Here is a 13,967-nt window from a genome sequence, read left to right as displayed (position 1 = left end):
TTTGAATCATGAAATAAATGTTTTGTTACATGCCATAAAATCATAAACAACAAATGATTTTATTTAATCACCAAAAAAATGGTTCAAAACTCTCTTTATAAAAACATGGCAAATTGGAAAATAATAATCCCATCTTTCTGAAATTGGCCGATAATAATCCCAAGTCAGTTATTAGCCAATAATAATCCGACCTCGCCCAATTGTTTTGTAAAATAGTATGCCGTTAAAATAGCTTAACGGAGTTAAGTGTTTTTCCGAATTAGAAACTAATGTTTTAGGGCTTTTGATCAGAACGAGGATACGAGTCGATTGATGTAAAACTTACCTCGAAATACTGCCTGCAACCCACGAAAACGGTGCTTCAATTCGGGTGTTTAACTTCCAATTAACAAAATTCAAGCCATTTCGAACACAATTTCGAGGTAAGTTTTACATGAATCGACTCGTATCCTCGTTCTGATCAAAAGCCCCTAAAACATCGGTTTGTAATTCGGAAAAACACTTAACTCCGTTAGGCTTATTTTAACGGCAGACTATTTTACAAAAAAATTGGACGATGTCGGATTATTATTGGCTAATAACTGACTTGGGATTATTATCGGTCAATTTCAGAAAGATGGAATTATTATTTTCCAATTTGCCTAAAAACATCCATTAGTACACACCCCTCCATGAATGCCACTTCAAGTTTAACTGAAAAAACAACGGATTCACACCCAAAATCCCTCGATTCAGCCTGGGATCAAACACATCAAACCCCACACGACTCAAAGAATCCAGAATAGCTTGTGACCCCACAGCAGGCAAAAGAACCGATCGAGCTTCTTTAGGCACTGATTCAGCCAAGGCTCGAGCCTTCTGCAAATGGGCATTAGCCGTTGATGCCATATCAAAAACCGCTTCACAAAGTTTCTCACGTGAATCTGTTCTTATCTCCACTTTCTCACCTTGCTTTAAAAGTAACCCGTGTTTCTCAGCCACTTTAACCGGTATATAAGAAAACTGGTGGTTACGGTTTGCATGGTAAGGAAGTGACTTAATGAGCAAAAGAAGCCCGCTTGCTTTCCCAATATGGGAAGCCGCATGATCTGCAGCAGTGGACGTTATACCGCCTGCTTGAAGAGTCGTATACAATATAGTTGAAGAAGTATCCTCTGCATATTTCTCCAACTCTTCAATTGTTTGATAAATATCATCAACATCCCTTTGAGCATCGTTTATACGGGCCTCAACAGACCGTTTCAACCAGCTTTTGCTAACTTTTTGCTCAGATATGACAGATGCAAGAGCCTGTGCTGTAGGGTGTTCGATAACTTTATTCTTGAAGATCTTGTCAATGGCATCTTGCCACCAAAGCAGACGCATCAACCCGATTTTGGGGTCAGATGCAACGTCCATCGCTCGGGACGTTTCAACATTAAACGCACGGAGAGCAAAACCGGCCCTCCGTATACTTGCGGGCAGTTCAAGAAGGCAGAGGTAGTGATGGTAGTCATAGTTTCTGACTTGTTGTACGCAGTGTGAAAATGCAACTTTTAAGCTGCTAGATGTAGAAGCACCACTCATTTAAACTCGAGTATGATTACTGCCTGAAAAAAAACATGTAACTTGGTAAGTATACTAACTCATCATCAAATGTTCCAAATAACCTACACATGTATTGCTAAGGGTGGCAAAGTGGGCAAGTTGGGTGGATTTGGGTCATGGGTCAAGATGGGTTTGGGTTAGGATGGGTATATTAATAAAAAGGTCAAGATATGTTTGGGTCAGGATGGGTTTGGACTAGGATGGGTTCGGGTTAAGATGAAATAAAAAAAATAATAATAAAAACAAAAATATGAATAAAAAGAATGTAAAATTAAAAAAAAAAATAGATACATATATAAAACTTTTTTAGAATATATAAAAAATTAAAAATTCAGGAAAAAAATAAAGAGTTAATTACATAGTTAGTCCCTGTGGTTTGCACAAAATACTAATAGTTTAAAATCACCTTCTAGGGTATTAACTTTTCATTTTGTAACGTTTGGAGGTATTAACTTCTAGTGTATTAACATAGTTAGTCCCTGTGGTTTGCACAAAATAACATACTTAGGTACTAATAGAATGTGATTTTAAACCTACAAATAACGTTAATATCTCCAAATGTTACAAAATAAAAAGTTAATACCCTAGAATGTGATTTTAAACTATTAGTACCTAAGTATGTTACTTTGTGCAAACCACAGGGACTAAATATGTAATTCACTCAAATATAAAAATTTAAAAATATTGAAAAATTTCAGAAAGATAAAAAATATAAAGAAAATTATAAAAATAAGATAAAAGTAGAAAAATAAAAATAAATACAATGCTAACAGAGATATCAAATACCACCTAACAATTATTCCCACTGCTTCTTACTTATGTTTAGTTTTCAACATAAAATTCCTCAAAAGTGCCAGTTAACCACATTGGCCAGAGATGAAATCCCATTTAGTATATCCAACATTAAGAAAAATATCACATATTAAATCATAAGTAATTCCACATTTCCACTGCAGTGCATTGTAACAGGTCTAACAACAAGCAATATTTTGAATAAGGTATCATGTATTCATGTGATCTTCAGGGGTTTCAAAATCGTGGAACGAATACATTGTATTCTTGTTTTAAATTTTTCGACCTTTCTCCTTTATAGTTTATTCCGAGAATTAACAGATTTGGAAAATGATTACAAAACAACATCTTAAAAAATTATGAAACCGGTAATGAACAATATAATAGAGTTCCAACAAATACACATCAGAATTATATCCTCTTACAGCCATTTGAGTAGATTCCTTATGCATCAATTTGTTTAGTTTAATCAAGGTGTAGATAATAATCATAATATAATTCTTTCTCAGATTTAAAAGAGCTTAACATGCATCGAAATTAAGAGCTTATTATACAAAATCATGCTTCAATAACAGCTTCACGTACTCACATAACACAGTGGATCAACAAACTTAAAAAGGATATTAAATTAGAAAAACACACATATTACACGAGTAAGCATACATCCATGAACAGATATAATTGATTTCCACAATAAACAAAACTGAATAAACCTCCATATCTAGAATTAGTTGAAGCTTCAAACACGAGCCACATGATATATGAAAAGATTAAAAAACAAATACACAAAACCTAAAAAAGCTAATAAAAAACCTTAACACAACCCAAATTTAAAAAACCAAAAGAATAACCTAAACGATTATCCATCCAAAATACAACAGACCTAGATTTACACTGTTACAGCAAAATACAGCCTAATAAATAACCAAAAACCCTAATTTTTCGAATCAAAGAGCTGTATTACAAAGTAGAACAGCTAACAACTTTCATAAACAATATGCAAAAAATCTATGAGTTGAAATCGATTTAATTACCAAAAATCGACGTTCCAAAGTTGCATTGCACCAACGAAATCAAAAGAAAATTAGCATGATCGAATACTTATTCTCAAACAAAACCCCATAATTCGCATACACAAGTTACAAAAACATAACTTTTTCACAGATGTAATCGAAAATTCATAAATTATATTTAAAATTGACATAATTTCGCTAAAACAATAGATACGCACCATCAATTTCTACTAAAACCGACGAAGAGTTATCGATGCAATCAAAGATTTCTACTTTGAATCCATTGGAGATAGACGAACTGGAGAAGACTGAAGCGTTAGGGTTATTCCTGACCCGCTCCCTATTTTAATTCAGGGATTCAGAACCCATATCTTGACCTAATGACTAATTTTGTTTGACCCAAAACAGTCCAACTTGAAATATAAAATGCCCATATAAACCCAAAATGGAATATGTGGGGTGTGGGCTTGTGTTACCATACAACTAGGGGGGTGGGTTGGGCAGGTTTGGGTAATGGGTTAGGATGGGTTTATTAAGAAATGGGTTAGAATGGGTTTAGGTCAAGATGGGTTTTTGTCAAGATGGATTTGGGCATGATAGGCTAAAAATATAAATAAATAAATAAATAAATAAATAAAAATTAAAAAAATTAAAAAATTTTAAAAATTTTAAAAATTTTAAAAGAATTAAAAATTAAAAAAAAGGTTCAGTGCTTTTTGAGGATTGTACGTCACGATGAACTTCATTTTACCAAGTGTTCAAATTCGATCTAGGATTTAGATAAGTACAGAACAAAATACCCAAAGCAATCAGCTGATGTTCTAAACAATTTTTTTTTGAACGACCAACATAAACATTTTATTAAAAAAAGAAAGAAAAAAGATACAACAGGGGCTAACTGGAAGTTAAAGACCCACAAACACCCATCAGATACAAAACACAAACTATAACCCCCAAAACCATCTCCTAGCCACTAAAAAATCAAACGCTCTCCACTGACTCGAGGTGATAGAACACTCTTTTGCCCTATTTTTAACCCACAGCAAACTCAAGGCTTTAATACTTTCAATGACATTAGCCAAGGATGGCGGCTTCCGATTAAAAACCATGTCGTTTCGCACCTCCAAATGCACCAGGTGGCTGTTAGGATAATGGCATGGAACGCCTTCATTTTCTTCTTTGGGATGCGACTATACCGATGTAGCTCTAATAAATCTCTGAAACCGAAGGCGTATATGGATGAGACCTTGCACCATTGAGTTATAAGTTGCCATACGGATTGAGCAAACGAACACGAGACAAAGAGGTGTTCGCTTGTTTCATCCGCTTCACCACAGTAAACACATAGAATTGAAGGCACCTGGATGTTCCTTCTTGCCAGCCCAACCCGAGTCGGTAGACGATCCTTATCTGACCTCCACGCAAGCAAGCAAACTTTCTTGGGAACCTAGTTGTTCCATGTGAGCATGTAATTCCGAGCACTTTGAGGAGCAGGTTGAATGAAACTCTTTTAAGGCCGCACACCGAAAATACACCAGAATCATGCGCTACCCAAGTCCATCGATCAGCATCAGAGGTTAACACAAATCCGCGCATCAAATGTATAAGATTCACCAGCTCCGTGAGTTCGGTCGGGGACGCCAGCGGACGCTTCCAAGACCAAAACCAGCCCGAACCGTTAGTTCCCGTCTTAATCCTATCAGCGACGGTGCAAAGTATCTCCTGCCACCCCTCCTCGGAAGCTTTCCCTCTCATTATGAAATCTTGTTAACAAGACAACTTGTTTGTGGTTGAGGTGGAGGGTGCGGGGGAAGGTTGGTCCAAACGCACAATACCGAAGAACCAAACTGATACTGGACCAAACCAACTATGTTGGGTACTTGGGTTCGGTTCTATGTCTTTCTTAAAAAAAAAAAGTGGTTTCTGGTTCTTCTAAACAAATTAACAACCTGAGATATGCTCCAAACCCCACATAGTTAAACACCGAAAACAAAGTCATTTCAAAAACTGAAACAAAAAGAGGCATCTTTCATTGAGGAATTAAATCAAACACCTGGTGTGCAAGTAAACTCAATCGCTAAAATCCCTTCTAAAACAAGCGAAAGCAAAACTAATAAACGTACAACAGCGCAACATACGTCCCTAATTTCACATCTGCGGAAAACCCACAAAGGGGGCAACGATTGAAACGAAAACAGCAACTAAAACGGAGGTATAAATTACTTTTTGGGGCCGTGATTATGGGGAAAAGTGGTGGTTCGAACGCAAGCACGCACCTGATGTGAAGAACAACTGCAACAGATTAGAAAGATCAATCAACTGAATCTCTCCTCCAGCTGTGGTTTTCTCATTCATACTAAACTCACCTGAAACACAGGGAAGGTATATAGAAGACCCTATGCGCAGTTTTAGACTTTTAAGGGTTTAGTTTACCCAGAAAACCCCCACATGTTATTTTGTTATTTTTCAAAGTTACTCATCTTGACCCTTTTAACAATTCTTGTTAACCCAACTTAACCCATCTACTACAAAAATAATACCCATCCTAACCCAAAATTGAATGTATGGGTTGATTTTGCCACCCCTACATACAACAGATCAACACTTTTATCTCATTTCAATACCTAATTTGATTGTATACTAATTACAGAAAATTAACCTTATTCAAATAGATTTAAAAATAACCTAAAAAATATGTATTGTCAATTTTTTCATTCAAATTAATCAAGAGAAGTTCCTAAAATCATGGATTAATAATACAATATCACTATTTAGCACAGCCTTCATATAGAACAGAATTGACATGATAGGTTTCTGAACAAAATTAAAGGCAGTAATCTCAAAGGCAAAATTGATATAAATTAAACTAGAAAATAACAATAAAATAGACAACAATTCAAGTATTGTAAAAAGTAAAAACTCACTTAAACCCTAAATCACACGCAGTGGAACACACAGTTACTAATCTGTGTAACAAACTGCAAATAGCACCGATGAATCAGGCATACCTGGTTAGTGATCAGAAGTCACCGGTGATTACCGGTGCCGGATCTGCCGCCGGTGAGATATTGCTAAACGTCGGTGGTCGGTTGCGTGTGGTCGCCGAATGACCCTAAATTGGTCCGCTCATGTGGTTAGGCACAAGTTGCATTTCAACCCTTCAAGTTTCACACGTATTCATATTTTGAATTAAGTCAAGTGACGTGCCGGAGGTCTCACTGGAAGTAGTTTCTCTATTCCTACGGGTAGAGGTAAGGCTGTCTACATCTTACCCTCCTCAAACCCTACATTTGCTTTTCTATTAGTAGGATTTACCGATGATGATGATGAATTAAGTCAAGTGAAGTTCTGGCTCAAAGCTACTCGAGTTGAGAGTCATGCTTAACTCGTTTAGTCGAGTCAAACCAAACTCAAAAATCATCAACTAGATGACTACTCATGACAATCTATACATACGCATAAAAAAAATATGATACTCGAGTCAGGATGACAAAAGTTTGAAATGTAGGCATAGTCAACCTTAGTTCGAATTTTGAACTTCAAGTTTAAAAAAATCAAGTTGAAATCAATATTGAGTGACAATGATTCGATCAACTCGATGTTGTCTTAGTTTAGAAGTTTTAAGAGTAAAAAATTAAAATCGTACTTAGATACTTAATTACTATATTTAAGTACTCTTTTCTATATGATGGAAACCCTTTTATTTAAGTTTTTAATAAATGAATATATTCTAAGGCAGCTTAAAATTAAGATTTTAAAATATTGTACTAATATTTTTTTTTCTTATGAACCATAAAAGTGTAAAAATGGGATGAATGTGTTAATTAAAATTTTCATAAAACTTATTATAACTAGAGATTATTAGTAATTAAAGCAAATAAGTAAAGAGGTAGAAATGTATTACTACACAACTTACTTAATGGCAGTGTTCTCATACCCGGATTGGTCGGTCTGACCAGTCGGGCCGAGATTCACTACTTTTGCAAGGATTCAGATCGGACCGGTCGGTCTGACTTGTAACTATTAAGTTAATGGTGTTTAAGGGTCCATGTGGAGAATAGCAAATTCACATACTTGTCTTGCATCGCGAGACGTTTTTTTAAATGACTCTATACGCGATGATGACCACTTGTATACAAATTTCTCTTTAAGAGATAACCACCACCGCAACTAGTATAAAGCACCTCGCGTTGCGACATGGGCGAACATCAATGCCACACCACTGCCAGCGACCACCATCACTAAAGTTGCAGCGTGTTAATGCGAAGAAATTAAACCAAAACGTAAAACATATAAAATAATAACTAAGTCGATCTACGACCTGCGTGTTACGATGAACCTGTCAAAGGGGAAAAATAGACGACGTAGAAACGTTTAACCACACACGCACGTTGCGTCGTGGTAACTTGCAAATTTTAAAACGGGACGTAAAACAAAAATTTTTGCAAAAAATGAAAAGTATAGAGGATCAAAGTTGAAAGTAAAAAAGTTGTGATGTTAAATTGCAATAGATGAAAAATTTTTGGGTTAAAAGTAAAAAAATCGAATAGTTTTGGGTTAAAAGTAAAGATGAAAAGTTTTGGGGTTAAAAGTAAAATAATCAAATAGTTTTGGATTAAAAGTAAAGTATCAAATAGTTTTGTTTTAAAAGTAAAAATCTTTTTTTAATTTTTGAAAAACTCCTAAAAATGTTGCAAATTATAGTATAGATAATGGGTATATTTGGCAAAAGTAGCTGATGGCTGGAAGCTGGTAGTAGTGGTGCACAAATCGGGTTTTTTTAAAAACCGGTTCCGGGTATGGAATCGGGTTAGGGTAGGATCGGGTTTTACAAAATCGGGTTTTTTTTAAACCGGGTCGGGTTCGGGTCCGGGTTTTCTACCAAAAATGTTTACCCTATATACCCGGGTTCGGGTAGGGTTTTATAAAACCCGGGTATTATAATACCCTATTTCCGGGTTCGGGTACGGTCCGGGTACTCATCGGGTAGGGTTCGGGTATGCATCGGGTTGGGAAAAAACCCGCACCGGGTATTAAAAAAACCCGACCGGGTATTAAAAAAACCCGACCGGGTATTAATGCTTCTTACACATTCAAAGAAAGGACCCGCATTGGCATTGTTGGACGGATAGGGAGCGGAAAAACAACATTAATAACTGCACTTTTCCGTCTGGTAGAATCTGATAGTGGTACAATTCATATAGACGGTTTGGACATTTGCTCTATAGGACTAAAGGACCTCATAATGAAACTAAGTATCATCCCTCAAGAACCAACACTTTTCAAGGGTAGTATAAGAACAAACTTAGACCAACACTTTAAATAATCTCCAACCATAATTAGGTGTCTGTGATCATATTTTCAAAGATGCATCTACTTAAAACTAGAGGTAGCTATATAACCGGGTATAAAAAAACCCGGTTCCGGGTATTTATAAAACCCGGTTCCGGGTATTTATAAAAAACAGTTCTGGGTATTTAAAAAAACCCGGTTCCGGGTTCGGGTCTTAGATCAAATATGAATACCCGGCCCCTACCCTATGGGTAGGTCGGGTTCGGGTATAGAAAACCCGGTTTTTATAATACCCGGTTTCGGGTTTTTTTTTCCGGGTCCGAGTCCGGGTTCGGGTTTTTTGTGCACCACTAGCTGGTAGCAAGTACCTGTAGCTTTTTAAATATATTTGGTGTTTGGCAGAGTAGATGAAGCTTTTAATATAATGTATAAAATGACCAAAATGGACATAACTAAAAATTTAAAAAGTTTGTGAATTAAAAGGTTCATTATCTTTAGAGGTTAAAATAGTCATTTTTCCCTAAAAGCTTGTAGCTTCTTCTAAACGTTACTAGTAGCAGCGTTCAACCACAAGCTTCAAGTCTCTAACCTAAAAGCTTTAAGCTCGTTCAACCAAACAAGACTTTTTATTAAGCAATAGCTTTTTCTTAAAAACTTAAAGTTAGAAGCTACTAAAAGCTCCATACCAAACATACCTAATGGATAATGGATAATTATAATATTTGATAATAGATGATGGATAATGTCTCCCTTGTTACTAGGGCTGTAAACGAACCGAAACGTTTAGTGAACAGTACGTGAACGGTTCGACGGGAAGTTCGTTTATGTTCGTTCGTTTAATAAACAAACGAAGATGAATAAGAAATTTTGTTCGATTAGTTAAATGAACGAACATGAACAGATATCTCGTTCGTTCAATTGTGTTCGTGAACGTTCGGTAAGGTGTTCGTGAACGTTCGTTGATTTGCGTTCATTTATGTTCGTATGTTTATGTTTTAATTGAAAATCTTTGTACTTTCTTATATTTTATTTGTACTTTTTATATTATTAAACTTTTATTTATTTTTTTTACCCTAACAATTAAACTAGGAAACCAACTTTCACATTGTTTATGCATCATTTCCCTTTCATTTCTCATTATTTACATCGGCGAATACGATCGACATCCGTTTCACAATAAGGGATTCAAGTTTGAGTACTACTCTCTGGGCCATCTATATTTATCCTTCGTCGCGTTCGCCAAATTTATTTGTGTTCGTTTGTGTTCGTGAACCGTTCGCGAACACGCTCATTTCCTTAATGAACGAACACGAACATAAAATCTCGTTCGGTAAGTGTTCATGAACCGTTCGTGAACACATTTATTTCCTTAATGAACGAACACGAACAAGGCCTTGTTCGTGTTCGTTCGATTCGTTTACAGCCCTACTTGTTACAATGAGTATATTGTTGATACTTAGTCTAGACCATTCTGAAACGTAACTTTGTAATAATTATAGCAAGTTAAAAGGTCAAAAGGTTAAGAAACAAACCAGTGACTTAAAAATAACAATTTATAAGTTAGGTTTGAAAGGGATATTTGCTTTTCTTGTAACAACACAAACTCAAATTCTAAAACCACTTACGAGACATTCAAGTCGTAAATCATAAGACGTAAAGTTCCTACAACTTTAATTATCTTATAGGCTAGAACTTTAATCTATTAAAAAAAACAAGGTATTAATACCGGGTTTCGATACCTCGGTATACCTAAACTTGCAGGGGCGGATCCAGCATGGTACAAGGGGAAACCCCCGCTACGGCTTGCCGCTCCGGCGGTAGTGTAAAATTAGTGTAATATTGGAAAAATTTGACATTTTTTCGATTTCGTTACCGTTTTTTTATAAAACGTTACGGCTTGGCGGATTTTCTAGATCCGCCACTGTAAACTTGGTTATATACTCTACCTTACCAAGGTAGATAGGATTGCGTTTTTTTTTTCTTCAATACCCGTAGTTGAACCCAATTCAGATATTGCAAGAGTTTTCCTTTCCAAAGATGTCTTGATGAATAAAATATTTACCAAAACGATTATTTAAAAAATATTTATCAAGCATTTTCCTTTTTATTTCTTTATTTCTAACTAACTAACATATTATATTCCTCTTCTTTTTATTTTCTATACTAGTAGGGTGCCCGCGCGATGCGGCGGGGGCGACGCTTTGCATTACAAAACTCGTTTCTGGTAGTTTTCTTATTCGTATAATATTTATGATAACATTATTGTGGTGGATATATGTCATAAGTTTACACATTGTAAAAGTTTTGTTCTTTTATAAAAAATAATAACCAAAAGACAAAAAATATTGTTTTATTTTTGTATAAAAATTAATAATCAAAAGACAAAAAATAAAAGATAAGTTGTTATAATTGTAAAGTTTGTTTATTTTATTGGTTAAATTATAAAGTATAATTTTTTTCTTTAAAGTTCATAACTTTTTATAAATATCCACATAGTACTCATCCAATAAACTTTAAGTTTAAAATTTTCGTTTTTATAAAAATAAAAAATAGTATTTGACTCGTAACTACGTTTTAGAGCTTAACTTAAATTGTTAAATTTCGGATTTTTACAAATATAAAAAATTTATATTTTTATAAGATTTCATAAACTGTTTTTATAAAAAATAGGATGATAAGAGTTTATATCTTTATTAACTTTATATCATACTAAGTTCAAATTTTTCGTTCCTAACTAATCTTATCTATATGAGTCTACTTTTAACTAATAATCCCTAAAAATATGCAACACAATCTACTACTATGTATCTAGTCAAGTTGGTAAATAATTATTTTAGAAATGACAAATCTATCTATTATACTAAATGAATTCTCTTAAGCCACAAGATTTATTCTTAGCCAATCATTTTGATGATGTGGACACTCTCTTAGGCCAGAGAATTCTCTTTGAGCGCCAAACCCTTTTCCTCTATTTTCCTTTCATGCGGCTTCTTATACACGCTTTACATCCGTATCATTCAGAAACCCTAATTTTCTTTAATCCTCCTGAACGTCTATCCTTTTTCCCCCATTTTCTTTCATCAATCTCCCGTTTTTATCAATGACGACTTCATCTATTGAATTCATCTATGTTGATTTCCTCAAATCCTGGTATGTTCATGTAACCCTAGATTTTATCCACCTGCTCTTTGTCTTCTTCATCTCACGTGCTCCTCTTTGTCTCTCGGCGACGATCCGGTTTCGATTTTTGAATTTATGGAATTAGGTATGAACTTTCTTTTTCTAATCTTTACTCCTTTAGTTACATGGTTCTAATTTAGTTCTTTCTTTCTGATTTGAAGGAGGTAAAAAAACCCAATCGTTTGATTGCTAGCAACAATAAATGTAGAACATCAATTTTTTTGAAAATTAAAACCCTAACTGTCAATTCGGTTCTCACCATATTCTTCAATCTCTAATCAAGGTGAGTTTTTTCTTGGATGATTTGTGTTTCATATATGTATAATCTTCGTTTAACGCTTATTTTATCTTCGATTTATGTTTCATATATATATAATCTTCGTTTCAGCTAAATAAGTTAATATATTTTGATGTCTAATGATACATGATCTAAGAAAAAGGCATCATAGAAGTTGAAGATCTTAATTTTGGATGTTACACGGGATATCAGTCGTAGAGTTAGCCTTTGTGTGTTGTTTTTTGCTTTAATTGTCAGGGATTTTGCCTTTTCGATTAGGACTTTTGTGGCTTCTTTGGATTTTGCTTCTTCACAAGAAAATAAAACTTTGATTTTGCGTTAATTTGGTTGTTATAGAAGTAAAAGTGTGGTTTACTCACTTTATTTGGGTGATTACTTTCGGTTGATTGTTTACCGAAAGTGGAAATATTAGGTTCATTTGTTGTTATTGTGTTATGTGTAAATATTGTTTTTTTTTTTTTGTGGATAGATTGTTTTTGTTTGGACCTTATTATTAGATTTCATTCTTTCACACACGTTTAGTACTAAGGATAGTATGTTTTTGGACCTTATCGTTACGATTTCTTTCTTTTAGTGATGTTGATTCTCCGAGTCTTTAACATTCGGTATTGATTTGTATTGTTTTTTTTATTTGCAGTCATTCTTATCTACGGTTTGTTCATCTTTGATCGATTCTCTTTTCGGATTCTAATAATCAAATTTCGTCATCTACAAGGTACGAATCCCTTCTTTATGTATTGTTAAGATTTATTGTTGATATTAGATATAATTTTTTTTGGATTATGTGGATTCTTGACTGAACCAAATGTGAAGAAGAAGAAAATTGTAAATGAGCTTTGAGGTCATATCAAAAATCAAACAATGAAATTATTATTAAATGTCTAATTTAGTTACATGGTTTCTGCTATAATTTTTTTAGGGGTGTTCAACAATGGGATGCCAAAAGTGTGAAATAAAATTATTGATGGTGAATAACCAATTTGATTTGAAAACTTGGACTTGGACAGATCTCAAGGAGTTGTTCAAAAGGATATGGTAAAATAAGAGTCTTTTTAGTTTTTTAATCGAATTCTCTTTGTTTAACATATTTAGCCAGATTTTGTTATCAATGCTCTTATGTGAGGTCATGAAGACCGAAGGCTGAACTAGACTTTTCAAAGTGTAATTTGGTCAAAGTGATACGTGTTGCACCTAGCAAAGCAATCGAGGTATTAAAAAAAAATTTTTGTGGATAGATTGTTTTTGTTTTGCCTAAAGTGACCGAAAGTGGAAATACTAGGTTCAAGATCCCATAAGCAAGAACTCACTCATTTTATTTAAAATGCTTTTTATTGCATATTGTTGCTATGCACAGTTAAATATCCAACTATTACATTGCGAATGAAGTTTATCGGGCGTTGAGGGGGCTATGATGACTAAATGTGATTTGCCAGCTAAGTCATATTCTATGACTTTGGAAGTGCAAAGGTTTTGGTAATTTTTTTTAAAAAATATATAGATTTCAATACACAAATACCATTCTTCATTTGGTAAGCATTTTTTTTTATTATTTCAGTTTTGAGTTGATTCTTACTTGATCTAGATCTTGGTGGGTCCTTATGAACGGACTAAAGATGGTTTTCAAGATCCCATAAGCAAGAACTGACTCATTTTATTTCAAAAGCTTTTTATTGCATATTGTTGCTATGCAGAGTTAGATATCCAGCTATTACATTGTGAATGAAGTTTATCGGCCGTTGAGGGGGCTATGATGACTAAACGTGATTTGCCAGCTCATATTCTGTGACTGTGGATGTGCAAAGGTT

General features: G+C 34.4%; 1 protein-coding gene across 2 annotated transcripts; it reads right to left on the bottom strand.

The window, feature by feature from the left end:
• Nucleotides 1-606: 606 nt before the first annotated feature.
• LOC110915248 (NADH dehydrogenase (ubiquinone) complex I, assembly factor 6) lies at nucleotides 607-6,559 on the bottom strand. Of its 2 annotated transcripts, XM_022159914.2 has the most exons (3): nucleotides 6,401-6,555; nucleotides 5,669-5,758; nucleotides 607-1,589 (listed from the first exon to the last, which is right to left on the bottom strand). In XM_022159914.2, exon 3 carries the CDS (start codon nucleotides 1,564-1,566, stop codon nucleotides 655-657), a length of 912 nt encoding a protein of 303 aa, XP_022015606.1. In that variant the 5' UTR covers nucleotides 1,567-1,589; nucleotides 5,669-5,758; nucleotides 6,401-6,555; the 3' UTR covers nucleotides 607-654. The 2 variants fall into 2 exon arrangements, with proteins under 2 accessions (XP_022015606.1, XP_022015605.1); XM_022159913.2 differs by lacking the exon at nucleotides 5,669-5,758 and having other exon boundaries at nucleotides 6,401-6,559.
• Nucleotides 6,560-13,967: the final 7,408 nt, after the last annotated feature.

The sequence above is a fragment of the Helianthus annuus genome, chromosome 16, assembly GCF_002127325.2.
Source record: "Helianthus annuus cultivar XRQ/B chromosome 16, HanXRQr2.0-SUNRISE, whole genome shotgun sequence".
NCBI classification, from domain to species: Eukaryota; Viridiplantae; Streptophyta; class Magnoliopsida; order Asterales; family Asteraceae; genus Helianthus; species Helianthus annuus.
The sequence above is the reverse complement of the archived record's forward strand: the minus strand, read 5'-3'. Positions and strand labels throughout refer to the sequence as shown.